This window comes from Saimiri boliviensis, chromosome 18 (genome assembly GCF_048565385.1).
Source record: "Saimiri boliviensis isolate mSaiBol1 chromosome 18, mSaiBol1.pri, whole genome shotgun sequence".
Classification (NCBI taxonomy): Eukaryota; Metazoa; Chordata; class Mammalia; order Primates; family Cebidae; genus Saimiri; species Saimiri boliviensis.
This window is the reverse complement of record NC_133466.1, coordinates 15485364-15498888: the sequence shown is the minus strand read 5'-3', so window position 1 is coordinate 15498888 and position 13525 is coordinate 15485364. Positions and strand designations below refer to the sequence as shown.

General features: G+C 39.5%; 1 protein-coding gene across 11 annotated transcripts in view; it reads right to left on the bottom strand.

Moving 5' to 3' along the window:
* The window catches only part of GRIK1 (glutamate ionotropic receptor kainate type subunit 1), a 376605-nt gene that overhangs the window by 95224 nt on the left and 267856 nt on the right, over positions 1-13525 (bottom strand). For all 11 annotated transcript variants that reach the window (XM_074389366.1, XM_074389363.1, XM_074389365.1 and 8 more), the window contains one exon: positions 7961-8104. In XM_074389366.1, the coding sequence (XP_074245467.1) occupies positions 7961-8104 (144 nt within the window). The remainder of the gene's footprint in view (positions 1-7960; positions 8105-13525) is intronic.

The following is a 13525-nucleotide window of genomic DNA, read 5'->3' as shown; positions in this document are numbered from 1 at the left end:
AACTTTCTAGCTTCATTCAGTTCAATAAGCATCTTTTAAATGCTGGCCATGTACAGGCACAGTGCTCTGAGGACACAAAGATAAATTGACTTTCTGTCCCAGGGAAAGATCTTACAGTGCCTGAGCAAAGCATGTTAAGTGCTAACATAAAGATATGCTAGAGCTATGGAGTTGAAAGGAGGACCCATCCTCCAGTAGAGGTTCAGAAAAGGCTTGCTAGAGAAAATAAATTCTGAGTAAAAGTTGGTCTAGGTGAAAAATGGGAGGTAGGACTTTGCAGGCAGGCTGAAAAGTATATGACACAAAGAGTGCTATTAGGTAGGTTTAGTGGGGGAAACAAAAAGCCATCTCTCTCCACTCTATATGGAACTGGATGGTGGACACAGGAAGCTATGAACAGGCTTGTTTGTAAATGGTAGAATACCTACTGTGCATTTATGTATTTTGTTTTGCTTCTATGTGGACCATAGTTACAAAAGGGCTGAGATGAAAGATACAGATGCCATCTAACCAGGGTTAGAGGCTATTTTAATAGTACAGGTGAAAAATGATGAGGGCAGTGGGCAAAGAAGGTTGAGAAAAAATGGAGCGACAGTTGACACGACTTATTTAATCAACCTGTAGCACTTTGGTTTGAGTGGTAGGCTCCATCTTACTGTAATGCTTCCACTCAGGTAGTAGTAAAATGGGTATCACAATACCAGAGTGGGAGACAGACACCCCCACCATGTTCCCAGTACATAGTACCAAGGAAGTGCCCTCCAGAGATGGTTCTAGATCTTGTGGGCCCAATTATGAAATCAAGCATTTATAAAAGAGGTCACGTGAGTGGTAGAGATGGTTGCTGAAGAGATATCTCTGGTGACAGGTATTGTCTCTCTGTGTGTCCACACTGCCCTGTCTTGTCTTTGGGATGTAGCTTTCTAACACCACTCCTGATGAGCAGAGCTTCCAGGGTGTCACTAAGGAGAAGTCTGACATACGTTCACTGCAGCTGAAGACGCAGAAGACTAAGGCTGATCTAAATGTGAGAATGTCAAAGTGAACTACAGATTGTGATATGACTCCCAAGTGACAAAAGAGTGCTGACAAGAGTTGACCAATTGATTTTCTGACTGACAGGGAGAAGTTGGTTGCATTGGGATTAGAGACAACCTCAGAATTTCCAGGAAAGGAATAAATGAGTGTTTCCTGTATACGAGGTATAAATCCAGCATGCTTTGTGGGAATGTCCTGGGTTATAGTCAATGGGACTGTCTAAATGGGTCAGGAGACTTCAGCAGTGAGAACGTGAGGTCTGCTGCTGGGTGTCCAGAGGCTGAGGAACAGTACAAGCTTCCACTGAAATAGGAATCCGTCACCCAGTGAGTCAAAGGAACTTCAGGAGAGATGGTCCAACAGGAACTCATAGAGCCAAAAGGAAATGCTTCCAGAAAAAGAATTAGCTTCGAATATCTCCCAGGCCTACCAGGGACACCATATTAAACTGCCTGCTAAGCCCAGAAAGCACAAAGCAGCCCAGTCAAGTGAGATCTGTCCTATTATTTATGTTTGAGCCTAGTAGAAGGTACAACTGCCCAGGGAGTAGGGAGGACGTAAGCAGGGAAAGTAGAAAGAGGAGAAGGCACTCTTGCCCCTCTCTCATGTCACCAGTCTTCCAGAAGGATCAAGCTCAGAGAGGGGAGGTATTTGATGTTAAATCAACTTGGACTTTTGATTAATATTTTAGACTAGATATTCTATATTCTAATCATGAAGTTGAGGCTGTGCTTTATATAAGGAAGCTCTAAGACTGTCATTACCTTAAGTCAACAAAAAAGTCATGAAATTTGCCCAGATTATTCCACTGAATAATTTTAAGTAGAAAGGGAGATTAGAAATAGAATTGGCTTTGCTGTCTCAGTAGCTGTGTTTGTTTGATATAGCAGTTGCATTGTCATTAACTGACAGTGGAGCTATTTTAGTAATAACAGATTTAACAGACAAAAAATAATGTATCCTGATGGAGAATTTGTTGATATGGAGGTGGCAGCAGAACCACCAAGTGGAAACTTCCAGCTGGGAGGTGACTGTTTGAATTTAAACTTAAGGGAAAAGTTAGGGTTATATTCAAAGAAACACTTGCATATTTTTCTTAAACAAATCCCTTTCCCTTTCAGCTGTTTATGAATGCTGATCACTTCTAAACCAATATGTCTGAAATCTCTTCCTCAGTAATCTTTGTTGGTTTATCTGTTTCAATTATACCTCTACATAGCTGCCAAAGATAAATGATCTGAAACTTCATTTTTACTCTGCCTCAAAAACAGTAGCTTTCTATCAACTATCATTCAAATTTGAATTTTACAGACAACTTCCAATTGTCCTTCCATATTTACTTCAACATATTTCTTACCGCTTCCACACAGGATCACTCCATCTGGACTCAACAGGATCCCTCATGCTTCATTTATACATTTGCCATTCACTATAGTGGAATGCCCTTTCAACCAAATTCTACTCTAAAATCAATCCAGGCAATTTGAATGTGGGTTTGAGGGAAGCCAGGGTGTCATTAAGGCCCCTGAGATTATAGACAGATGTGTTTGTGTTTTGGGGGACAATGGATCTAAGTTTAAATCAGTTTTACTAGAAGGACTGTGACCCAGAAAATAAGAACAACTGATGTAACCTAAGATCTCTGATTCTATACTCTGCACTCTATGTTCTGTACTCTGTTCACTGCTCTTCCCAGCACCCCTGATTGGAAACCTTAATTCCAGATGCTTCAGTGCTTGCTGCCACCACAGCTGCTCCACTGATTGCCCTACATCCAGCTGGAACCTAATCTGGACATAGCATAATTCTTGGGCTTCCTCAGCCCCTACATTCAGCTACCATTTCCCAGACTGACCAGAGAAGCAGCTTGCTAGGGTATTCTGGTAGCTCATCCTTTGGCTCAAATGTTTGTTTACCCCCAAAATTCATGTGCTGAAATTCAAACCCTCAAGGCAATGGTAATAGGAGGTGGGGCATTTGGGAGGTGAATGGATGGCCTTGGCCCCTTATAAAAGAGGCCCTTGGGACATTCCTTGCTCCTTCTGCCATGTGAGGGCAAAGTGAAAGACAGCTGTCTATGAACTAGGAAGCCAGGCTTCACCAGACAACTGATTCTGCCAGCACCTTGATATTGGACTTCCTAGCCTGCAGAACTATGACCAGGAAGTTTCTGCTATTTATTCAACACCTGGTTTATGGTGTCATAAACTGTCTTGGCCTGAATGAACCGAGACACTCAGCCTAATGTCCTTTCACCATTCTTGAACAATCATGCGTAAGGTCTATGATTGAAAGTCACTCATTCCCTGGTTTCTCTGCGACTGGCCTACTGCATGCTGAATGCCTGTCTCCATGGAACTTCTGGTTTTCCACTACTAGATACCATCTTCTGTTTTGCAAACAACTGCTGCTTCATCCTAGACTCCAATAACAATAATGATGACACCAATAGCAGTAATAGCAAACATGCAGAGCTTATAATATGTTTGGCAATATACTTAATGTTTCCGGGTGTTGCCTCATTTCTCTCGACCAGTACCTTACATGGAAGACATTTTTAATGGAACCTTTCATTTGATGTTAGCTATCTTTCATTAAGCCACGACTACATGACAAATATTTTGCTAGGGTGTACACATAAAATTGTAATATCTACAAACATATGGTGTGGGCATTTTATTCCTCATGTTGTAGAAGGAGGAACTGAGAAACAAGCTAAATGACTTGATTAAGTTCATGCTGACAGCAAAGTGTGATGAAATCTCAGAACCTGTGTCCCCAGTACCAGAGTTAAATAAGTTAGTCTTTCCCTAAAACCATGCCTTACTCTCCTGTCAGAATCTATGGCCCTGGTGGACAGGTCTAGTCCAGGCCCTGACTCTGTCCTATCAAATTGTTTCTTGATATGATTTTTTTTTTTTTGAGGTGAAGTCTAACTCTGTTGCCCAGGCTGGAGTGCAGTGACATGATCTCAGCTCACTGGAACCTCCACTTCCTGGGTTCAAGTGATTCTCCTGCCTCAGCCTGCCAAGGAGCTGGGGTTACAGGCATCTGCCACCACACCCAGGTAATTTTTGTCTTTTTTTTTTTTAGTAGAGATGGAGTTTCACAGTGTTGACCAGGCTGGTCTTGAACTCCTGACCTCATGATTTACTCACTTCGGCCTCCCAAAGTGCTGGGATTACAAGGGTCAGCCACCACACCAGGCCTGCATATGATTTTTATGAACAGATTATGTCCTAAACCACTGCACATGCTTATCGATTGTAAGTGTGTGTTCTTCAGTTCATTTGCTCATTCATTCATTCATTCATTCATTTATCAATTCATTCACTTGTTTGGCATGTATTTATTGGGTGCTCATTCTTTGCCAAGCATTATGCAAGACCTAGGGAATTGAGACTAAAGATGCATAGTTTGGAGATAGACATGGAAGCACAATGGCATACCTACAGATGTAATGGAAGTATGGAGTCTACATCTGTGAGTCAGGACCCTGCAGATAGGAGCCAGTGCTTGAGACGTAAAGCATGACCCAGAAGAGCATGGTATTGCAATCAGAGGCAAAATAATTTGGTAGGAGCATATGGCATATTCAAGGGTGCCACAGTAGGTTCAGCAAGTGCTGCAGATGGGGCAGGAGATGAGAGAGCTGGCACAGGGATGAGGAAGGAGATCGTCAGACACTCTGTATATCCTGCTGAAGAGTGTATGCTTTATCCTGAGACATAAGAAAAGGCTTTAATGAAGCATGTCAATCCTCTGCCATGTAGAATTTACATTACTTGGTGGTAGAAACCACTTCTTCTACTTTTTAAGGGGTTATCCCTTAAGGTATGAAGTTAATATTACTTAGGTAATGGAGTTCCAGTAATGCTTGTTGAGTGGGAATGCATAATGTAATATGCATTTGTTTAGCAAATGCTCAGAAAGCTAACACGATAACATACCCTATCACGTTTCAAATGTTCTTCAACTCTTCCCCTTTATCCAGTCAACCTCAAACACTGAAAGGTAGTCAGCTGGAAAGATGTCTCTGAAAATTTTACTGGTTCCCAAAAATGTGTGGAGTTACCAGGAATTACCGTACGTGCAATTACCTCTGCTCTGGAAGTTTACCTCCTGTGATGAGTTTGATCTTCACCCCATAAATTTAATCTGCTGACTTGCTTCTTTATATTTTTTCTGACTCTAGTTTTGGAAGTACGTTACAAAGTGAGAATTACTAAAAAAAAAAAAAAAAAAAAAAAAAAAAAAAAAAAGAACCAGGGGAGAAAGAGCCAGGGGACATAGTAGTTTTGGGACCATTTTCTCATTTCATGTTTCTTAATGAAACCTGATACTTGCAAAGTTATGTTCAGTTATGCACTCATCTGAAGAAACATGTGCATTTTCTCTTTCACATGTTTTAGGCTGCTGTCTGGGAATTCCCTCAGTGCTAGTCCCCCAGCAGACTGGGGCATTGTTTCTGGTTACCCCCATTCCACCTTCTCTGCAGGTACCTACACCCTGCCAAAGGTAGCATAGGACATCCTGACTCAGGAGACAAGAGGGTGAGCACAATGCTGACAAAGGTTTCTAATTCATTCCCTGCTCCCTTCCTAAAAATGGAGAATTTGCTTCTTTGGAGTGAATGAATATAAAATGCCTTCTTATTTTCAGTGTGGTCCGTCATCTTGGAGCTCATTATTTCTTTAAACATGCCTAAAGGTGGCTTGGTAATTTCACCTTCTTATGCAACTTAAGTACAAGTGATAAGGTGCCTTGGGGGCTCTTAAGTGTTTGATCCCAAGCTTTCATGTCACTTCTGCCTCTCCTTGAACTGCGAGGAGATAAAAGAAAACCAACTGTTTTCTTGTTAAAGATCAAGGTAATCAGGATGGCGATTCAGGACACAACCATGATCGCTGCGGGGCAGAAAAGGAGGTCGTGTGATGTTTTTCTATTAGGCACAGTGTGTCAGATTTATGTAGCTGTCAGAAAAGGTATTTTGTTTCATGCCTATTTGTGATTTCTTTGTTGTTGTTGTTGCCAGTTTAAAATTCCTGGCATCATCTTCAGTAAACTGAATGAGGCTGTTCTTAGTGGTGCCTTCCAATGGCAAGAGAATAGTTAGTATTTCAGATGCTTACTAGGTTTCTGAACTATTCTTCACAAGCATTTGCCTTATTCTTTATCCTGATAGTCATGCTGTGGGGTAGATGATGCTATTCCCATTTTACAGATGAGAAACTGATGACAAGAAGGGTAAATAACTTGCTGATGTGGTTTGGCTGTGTCCCCACCCAAATCTCATCTTGCACTGTAGCTCTCACAGCTCTCATGTGTTGTGAGAGGGACCTGGTGGGAGGTAATTGAATCATAGGGGCAGATCTTCCCATGCTGTTCTTGTGATAGCGAATGAGTCTCATGAAATCTGATGGTTTTATAAAGGGGATTATCCCTGCACAAGTTTTCTCTTGCCTGCCGTCATATAGACATGCCTTTCACTTTCTGCCACGATTGTGAGACCTCTTCAGCCTTGTGGAACTTTGAGTCCATTAAACCTCTTTTTCTTTATAAATTATCCAGTCTCAGGTATGTCTTTATCAGCAGCATGAAAACAGGCCAACAGATTTGCCCAGGTTATATTGCTCATCAGTGTTAGTGGAATTAGGATTTAAAACCCAAGTAGTCACTGCCAACACTAGGATAACATAAGAGGTTCTCAGCTTACAAAATTTAAGAAAGAACTCCCTCTTAATCTTGTGCAAGTACAGAATTCTCACACGAGAATGAATGTTTCCTTAAATCATTCCCCTCATCCTGGGCTTGCAAGTAACCTAGATTTGGAGCCTGGGTTCTTAAACCTTATACGTCCTGCCTTCTTGGTCCTCACCCTCATGGAATAGCCTTTAGTGGGGCAGTGCATTGAACAGCCTGAACATGCCTCCTGTGCAGGCATGGAAGAGACCAGCAGAAACAAGAGTCCAAAGCAGGTGTCTTTCCTTGCTCTTAGCTGGGCATTCTCATGTGCCCTCTGTCTTCCTCCCATTGTATTTCTATCCTCCTCCAGCATAGAAAGAAAAAAAATATAGTCTTCACTTCAGAAGTAAATGTCTGTATCTGACAGAGAAATATTAGAATAGTGTCTCCGAGCATCTTTAATTTAGGCCTAGCTACTCCAAAGAGCCTGATTTCATATCATCAGGTTCAGACACACCCGGAGGTGCCTGGTGGAGTGAACAAAATTGCAGGGTACATATCTATAAGGAGTCCTGGGGCTTAGAACAGGGTCTTGCGAAGAGAAGTCAAATTGCCTCAGAGAAAAGAAAAGGTGGAGGACAGTCCAGGATCCCAGAACATCAGCGAAGAAGTCTATCCCTGCAAATACCCTTTACTCGCTAAAATTTTTCAATATGCTTGGTAGGTTTTGAATGGGAGTAGATTTTTCTGATTAGCTAACAAATGACAAAATTGTTACTATATAATGAAAATAAAGAGGTCCTTTCACTAAAGCCTGTACAGCGTGGGCTTTAGGAGGCCACTGGGATTGTGGACTGATAATGCTGGAACTATCTCTGGTACCCTTCTGTAATGGATCAACCTTCCCCTTGACTCATTGGGCCATGGAAGAAACACCATATACTCTTATGGACATGTGTGAAGAACCAGCAAGAGCTAGGGCCACGGCTGGCATGAAGGAGGGTAAGTGTTGGTGTCTAGTAGCGTCATTAAACTTCTCAGCATCACAATGAAAAATTCCTAGTAGTCCTTCTGGACAAACTTTTGACACTGAAATCTGAGCAGACTGGTGGATGATGGCTTCTCCTCGCTTATGGGCATCATGCCAAAGGAACCATGTGGAAAGGACCATACCAAATGGGCAGGCCCAACAGTGCTTAGCTGAAGGGCCCCTGAGCTGTGAGGGAGCATCACTTGCCTCTTTGAGCAGGTTCATAAATCTGGGTCCAAGGCGCCACGGTTTATGTCGATGGCACTGAAGGGAGCTGACGGTCAGCTGGGATGCCCGGTGTGAGGCAATGGCCACCATGTACACAGCATCGTACATCAGAGCTGCTTCGGTCTGTGGAGGAAATCACACCGCATCTTCAATTCCACCTTTGCTTACCTTTCTTTACCTGCATAATCACTCTCCCTGCTTCCATAGCTCCCTTCTATCCTATCTCAAAGGCCACTTATTCTTCAGCTAGGTAGTTTTCACTCTCTAATAGCTATTTTTCTCCAAAATAATACTTCACACTCCACAGTAAATTGAAATCATAACTCTGCTTTGTTTCGAGTTCTTTATAAAGCAATCCAGATCAGTCACAATAGACTTGATTCAAGGAACAAATATTTTATGAAGTGTCTTCTATGTTAAGCACAGTGTTAAGATCAACTACCATGAGCTAGAAGCTACTAAAGCTCAAAGTTGCAATATCAGATTTGTTTCTCAACATTTGTCTATCTATTTATCTATCTGCTTACTGGTTTATATTTGGTAGAAAGCAACAGCTACAACAGGCGATTTCTAGATATGGGTACTGGTGTTGGTCACTTTCATTTACCAGAGTCAAGAAGGTCATAGTCATAGAATGAAACTCAACAGCAAGTTTTGAGAGACCCTCTGAAGAGCAGACTCATGCAGCTTGCTCAGAACATGCCTCCTCTTGCCAGCATGTGCTTTCTTGATAGAGATTGAAACAAGCATCTCGTTCTTCCCTTCCTCATGAAATTCCTCTCACTTGCAAACTTTTACATAATACTTACAGCATTTTATAAAATACACTTCCCTGTGGTTTCCTTTAGGGATGAAATCTTATAAAACCCTTGCATTTTACTTGAAGGATTCATTGCAACTTCAAATACATTAGCTCATTTGAAATTCTCAACAAGTCTTCAAAATAAGCAGAAGAGATAAAGCTATTATGTGAGAAAACTCACTTCAAGGTGAAGGGACACACACACACACACACACACACACACACACACACACACCCCCTCATAGCAAGAAATCCCAGAGATGTTATTACTTCTGGAGAGTAATAAGGATTTATATACATAGCTAATCATTTGCAGAGTTAAACCTAGAATCCAGGTCATAGAATCATAGAATGAAAATTATCATATGGTTTTCCAAAACTGGTTGATTCATTCAACATATACTATGCATTGATTTGCTCATGTCTTGGTGGAGGAGGAAAGAGAGGACAGGGGTTACTACGTCTTGCAATTCTATCAGTCTCTGAGGCCACAGAATAGCTCTACTTATTATTCTGTACAATTTTTATCATTGTATTTTATCATTGTCCTGGGTCTTTATATCTGTTTTTTGATAAGTATATTAGTTTTTTGGAGGCAGAAATTGCTCAAGTTTAAGTTAGCTTTAGTGGCTGACATGATTTCTGACACATAAAAGTTGTTTAAACATGTTCACTGAATAAATTAATATTACTTAATTCCTTAAAATGAAATTTATGTTTGTGAGAACTGTATAATTGCAAGGTTTTAAGATGTAGTTTTAAGAAAAAATATTTCATTCCTATTTATGTAATTGACATACAGTTAGATGAGTGGTAGCAGTAATTTCTAAAGCTAAAAAATGTTTTCATCATTTAAGTTTAAGACTTACACAATCTACTTTGTAGATGAGAAAACTAAAGCTCATTGAAATTGACTGGTATAAGGCTACTCCGTAATCAATTTCATGACCAGGGTTTGAGCTTACACCTGCCTGATTCTAGCACCCATGATCTTTACCACTGTGTTGTACCAATTCTGTTTAATACCAGGAAATTAAGCTACTGGCAGATTGAGACTTTTTGAAATGCAATCAATAACAATAGCTGACATTTATTGAGCACTTATGATATGTCATGTACTGTTCTAAATCCTTTGCAAACATTAAATTTTGACTGTAACCTTTATTCTTTTATAGATAAACAAATAAAGATATTAAATTGGATCCCCAAACTCATGGTAGGATGGGCAATATTCAAATCCACAAAATTGGTGATCAAGTACATGCCCTTAACCATAAAGCTGTGCTGCCTCTAAACCAAGTTATCAGTCTGACGATTTAATAGTCACAATAACAGTTCAATAATGGTTAATATTCACTGATAATTTACTATGTGCCAGGCAGTATAAGCACTGTTCATATGTCATCTTTTTAATTACTGAAATTAAACTTTTGAAATAGGTATACAGGCAGAAAAATTGAGGCTTGTAGAGGTAGAATAAATTGCCTGCAATTTTGTAGCCATTAAGGGAAGGAGTGAGAATTCTAATTCAGGACGCAAACTCAGATTTCAGCTCACAACCATAGCCACATGTTATGGTGACTTGAACTTTTTTAAAAATCAATACGATTTACTTTTTTTGAAAATTTATATATGTATTCATTAATTCATTGAATCACCAATTTGATAGAGAAGTTATAAGGACTGGAATTCTAATACTCTGACTTTTCCATAAACCTAGTTTAGAAAAGATGGACATTCTTTCTCAAGGCTGGATGCATATTGGGAAGGGCAATAAAATGACTCAAAATTATAGTTCTAATCTGTGCCTTTCAATCCAAAGAAGAAAATTATTTATTCTAAAAAATATGCTACTCCTTGAAATACAATGTTTTCTTAGATGGAGAGAATGTTTACACTAACTGTATTATAGCACTAATAAACTACCACTGATTTTCCTTCCCCTCTCAGTTTTGTGCTTGAGGCCTGCTTACTGAATGATTGTTGTCATTTTAGGTAATAGGTCATGTAATAGAAAGTGGGCTGTTTCAAATTTTCTTCTTCCAAATGTGTTTATGTTCACAGTTTATATATGTCTAAAGCTTGGGTGAAATCATGTTGTTCAATGACCCTAAGAAAATCTTTTCACCACAACATGAACCATGAAATAAGCATATTGAAAGCATACTTATCCCCAGTACATAATGTTCTGGTTATTACAACAATGTGCAGTAAAGGATTAACTCACCAGGCTTGGGGTACTCAGAACTTGCACACTCCGAAGAGAGGAATGGCCCCTTGACTGGCTCTTGAGAGATAACCTTTAACTCCTTGGAATATTCCAGTAAGAGTGTTATTGTATTCCTGGGGTTCTGGGCAACATCAGGTAGTTTATGCTAAAAATATGAATTATGATGAATGCCTGTTTTTGTTGGCCTAGGGCTCTGGGTCATGCTGTATCAATTTGATCTCTTGAAAGGCTGGATACTGAGTAACTAAGGCCAGCTACATGGGAGCTCCATGCCTATGTGACCAGGCATCCCAATAAGAAACATGGACCCCAAGGCTTGGGTGAGCTTCCCTGGTTGGCAATACTTTCTACTTGTCATAGACAATTGCTGAGGATTAAGTGCTGTTCATGCAACTCTATTGGGAGAGGATACTTGGAAGTTCATGCTTTTCCTGTGTAAATTCTCTGTCACGTTTTCCTTCACTGAATTTACTCTGTCTTCGTTTGCTATAAATCTGTCATTGTGAGTGTAACAGATTTTCTGAGTTCTGTGAGTCCTTCTAGCAAATCACCAAATCTGAAGATGGTCTTGAGGACTCCCAGCATAAGCCAGTGAGATGCCACCTCATCTTAGAGACCAGGACTAACAACACTATATGGGCTTAGAGAGTCCCCATGCTTTGCTGCCTGCATGCTATATAATTGTTGCTGGAAATAGCTGGAGGAGGTTAGGGTACTGAAGAGAGATCTAATCTTCAGAGATTGAATGGGCTGGTGATATAGAGTCACATAGGTCCCAGTCAAGAGTCCATCTTGGGCTATGTGTGCAAGCTAAGGAATGTGTTACTCGGAAACACATGGAATTCTGCCATGGTATTTCAGAATGTCTCTTGTTCTTTTAGTGACTAAAAATCAGCTAAACATCAGGTATCATTAAGTAAATTTAATTCTGTGTCCTAGAGGCTTTGCATCTGTAATCTAGTTTAATCTGTAGAGTAACACTGGAAGGCGTTATTGTACAGAGTTGCAGATGAGCAAGCAAACTGAGAGAGGTTAAGTAACTTGCTCAGGTCACTTAGAAGACATAGCCAGGACTTAACCCCAGCCTTTTATTATCTGGGAAGATTTTGCTTTTTGTACTAAATCCAGCTGCCTATTTTCTTTCATCGCTGGAGTAGCAGTTAACGTACAAGGTGGGGGCTCTAGGATGTCTTCCCTGTGGGTCATGATTAAGGGAAATGTTTACAGGTGAAAGAGCAGGATAAGGTTACTGAGTTAACTTTATGCTGTGAATGGATGTGAAGAACTGGAAAGGCAGATGAAAGATCAATGCTTTGTTGTTCCCACAACTCTTGTGCGGTGTTGACTCATAAACAACTTTGGTCCACAGAGAAGAACCCATTTGAGAATGAATCCTCCTATATTACCCCAGTCTATCCAAAAGCCAAAAGGTAGGATCAGTCCAAGTGCTGAGAAAAATTTAAACATATAAAAGGGAACAAAGTAGATTTTATAAAAATCACCCTGAACTTCTGTTAATTCTGTTAATTAACACTTCAGTTGATAAAAAACTTTCTTTTTTTATTCTCAAGATATTTTTTAATAACCAGTTTCATTGTTTTTGAACTTGGTTAACAACTTTCTTAATAACTCAATTTTAACCTAATTTTTAAAGGCTACTTTCTTCTTTAATTAATTTTATTGTTTTTAAGTCTGGTGCCAAGATTTTTTGGACATGTGTATGATTGACTTCTCTATTTTCAGATTTGAATGTTTTGATATTATATTATTTGAGGATTTTTTGGCATATTAAATTCTAAGAAATGCTTAATAATTAAAAATATTAAAGAGAAAATAGATAATTGGGTGGGAAATCAAAATACATGCATTTTCCTTATGCTTTTTTCTAATTCCTGTATTCATCCATATATGTATGCACCACACACAAAAATATGGCTATAAACAGCTTATAGGGAAATTCACCTTGAAGAATAGTGGAATGACGTATATGATTTCAGAGAATGCAATTCTATTATAGTAATAGCATTGTTTAAACATTAAGAGTGGCCAGTCTGTGATGCATTTTTTAAAAACACTATTATTTTAAAGTAATCTCTATTTTACTAATCATACACATTCACACATTTCTTATTTATAGGAACTCTCTTTGCACTTTTATGAGACTGTTTCAGGGCTACCTAAATATTTTTCATTTAACATCTTCAGTTTTAGTAGAAGCTTAATTCTTATTTATTTAGTGCATTAATTTCTTTATTAAATACGTGTTTATTGAAGGTGTACTTTGTGCTGGGCCTTTTCTGGTGCTGGAGAGAAAGCAGAGCACAAAAGCACAAAGCCTTTTTTCATAAAAGATGCTTTTATGAAATGTCTATTCTTGTAGGGGAAGGTACTGAACAAACAAATCAAAATATAACAAGTCAGGTCATAAGAGCAATGAGGAAAACAAAAACAGGTCAGAGGAGCGAGAGAAAAAAACCAAGAAGAGGGCTACTGTACTAGACAGGGAATCATG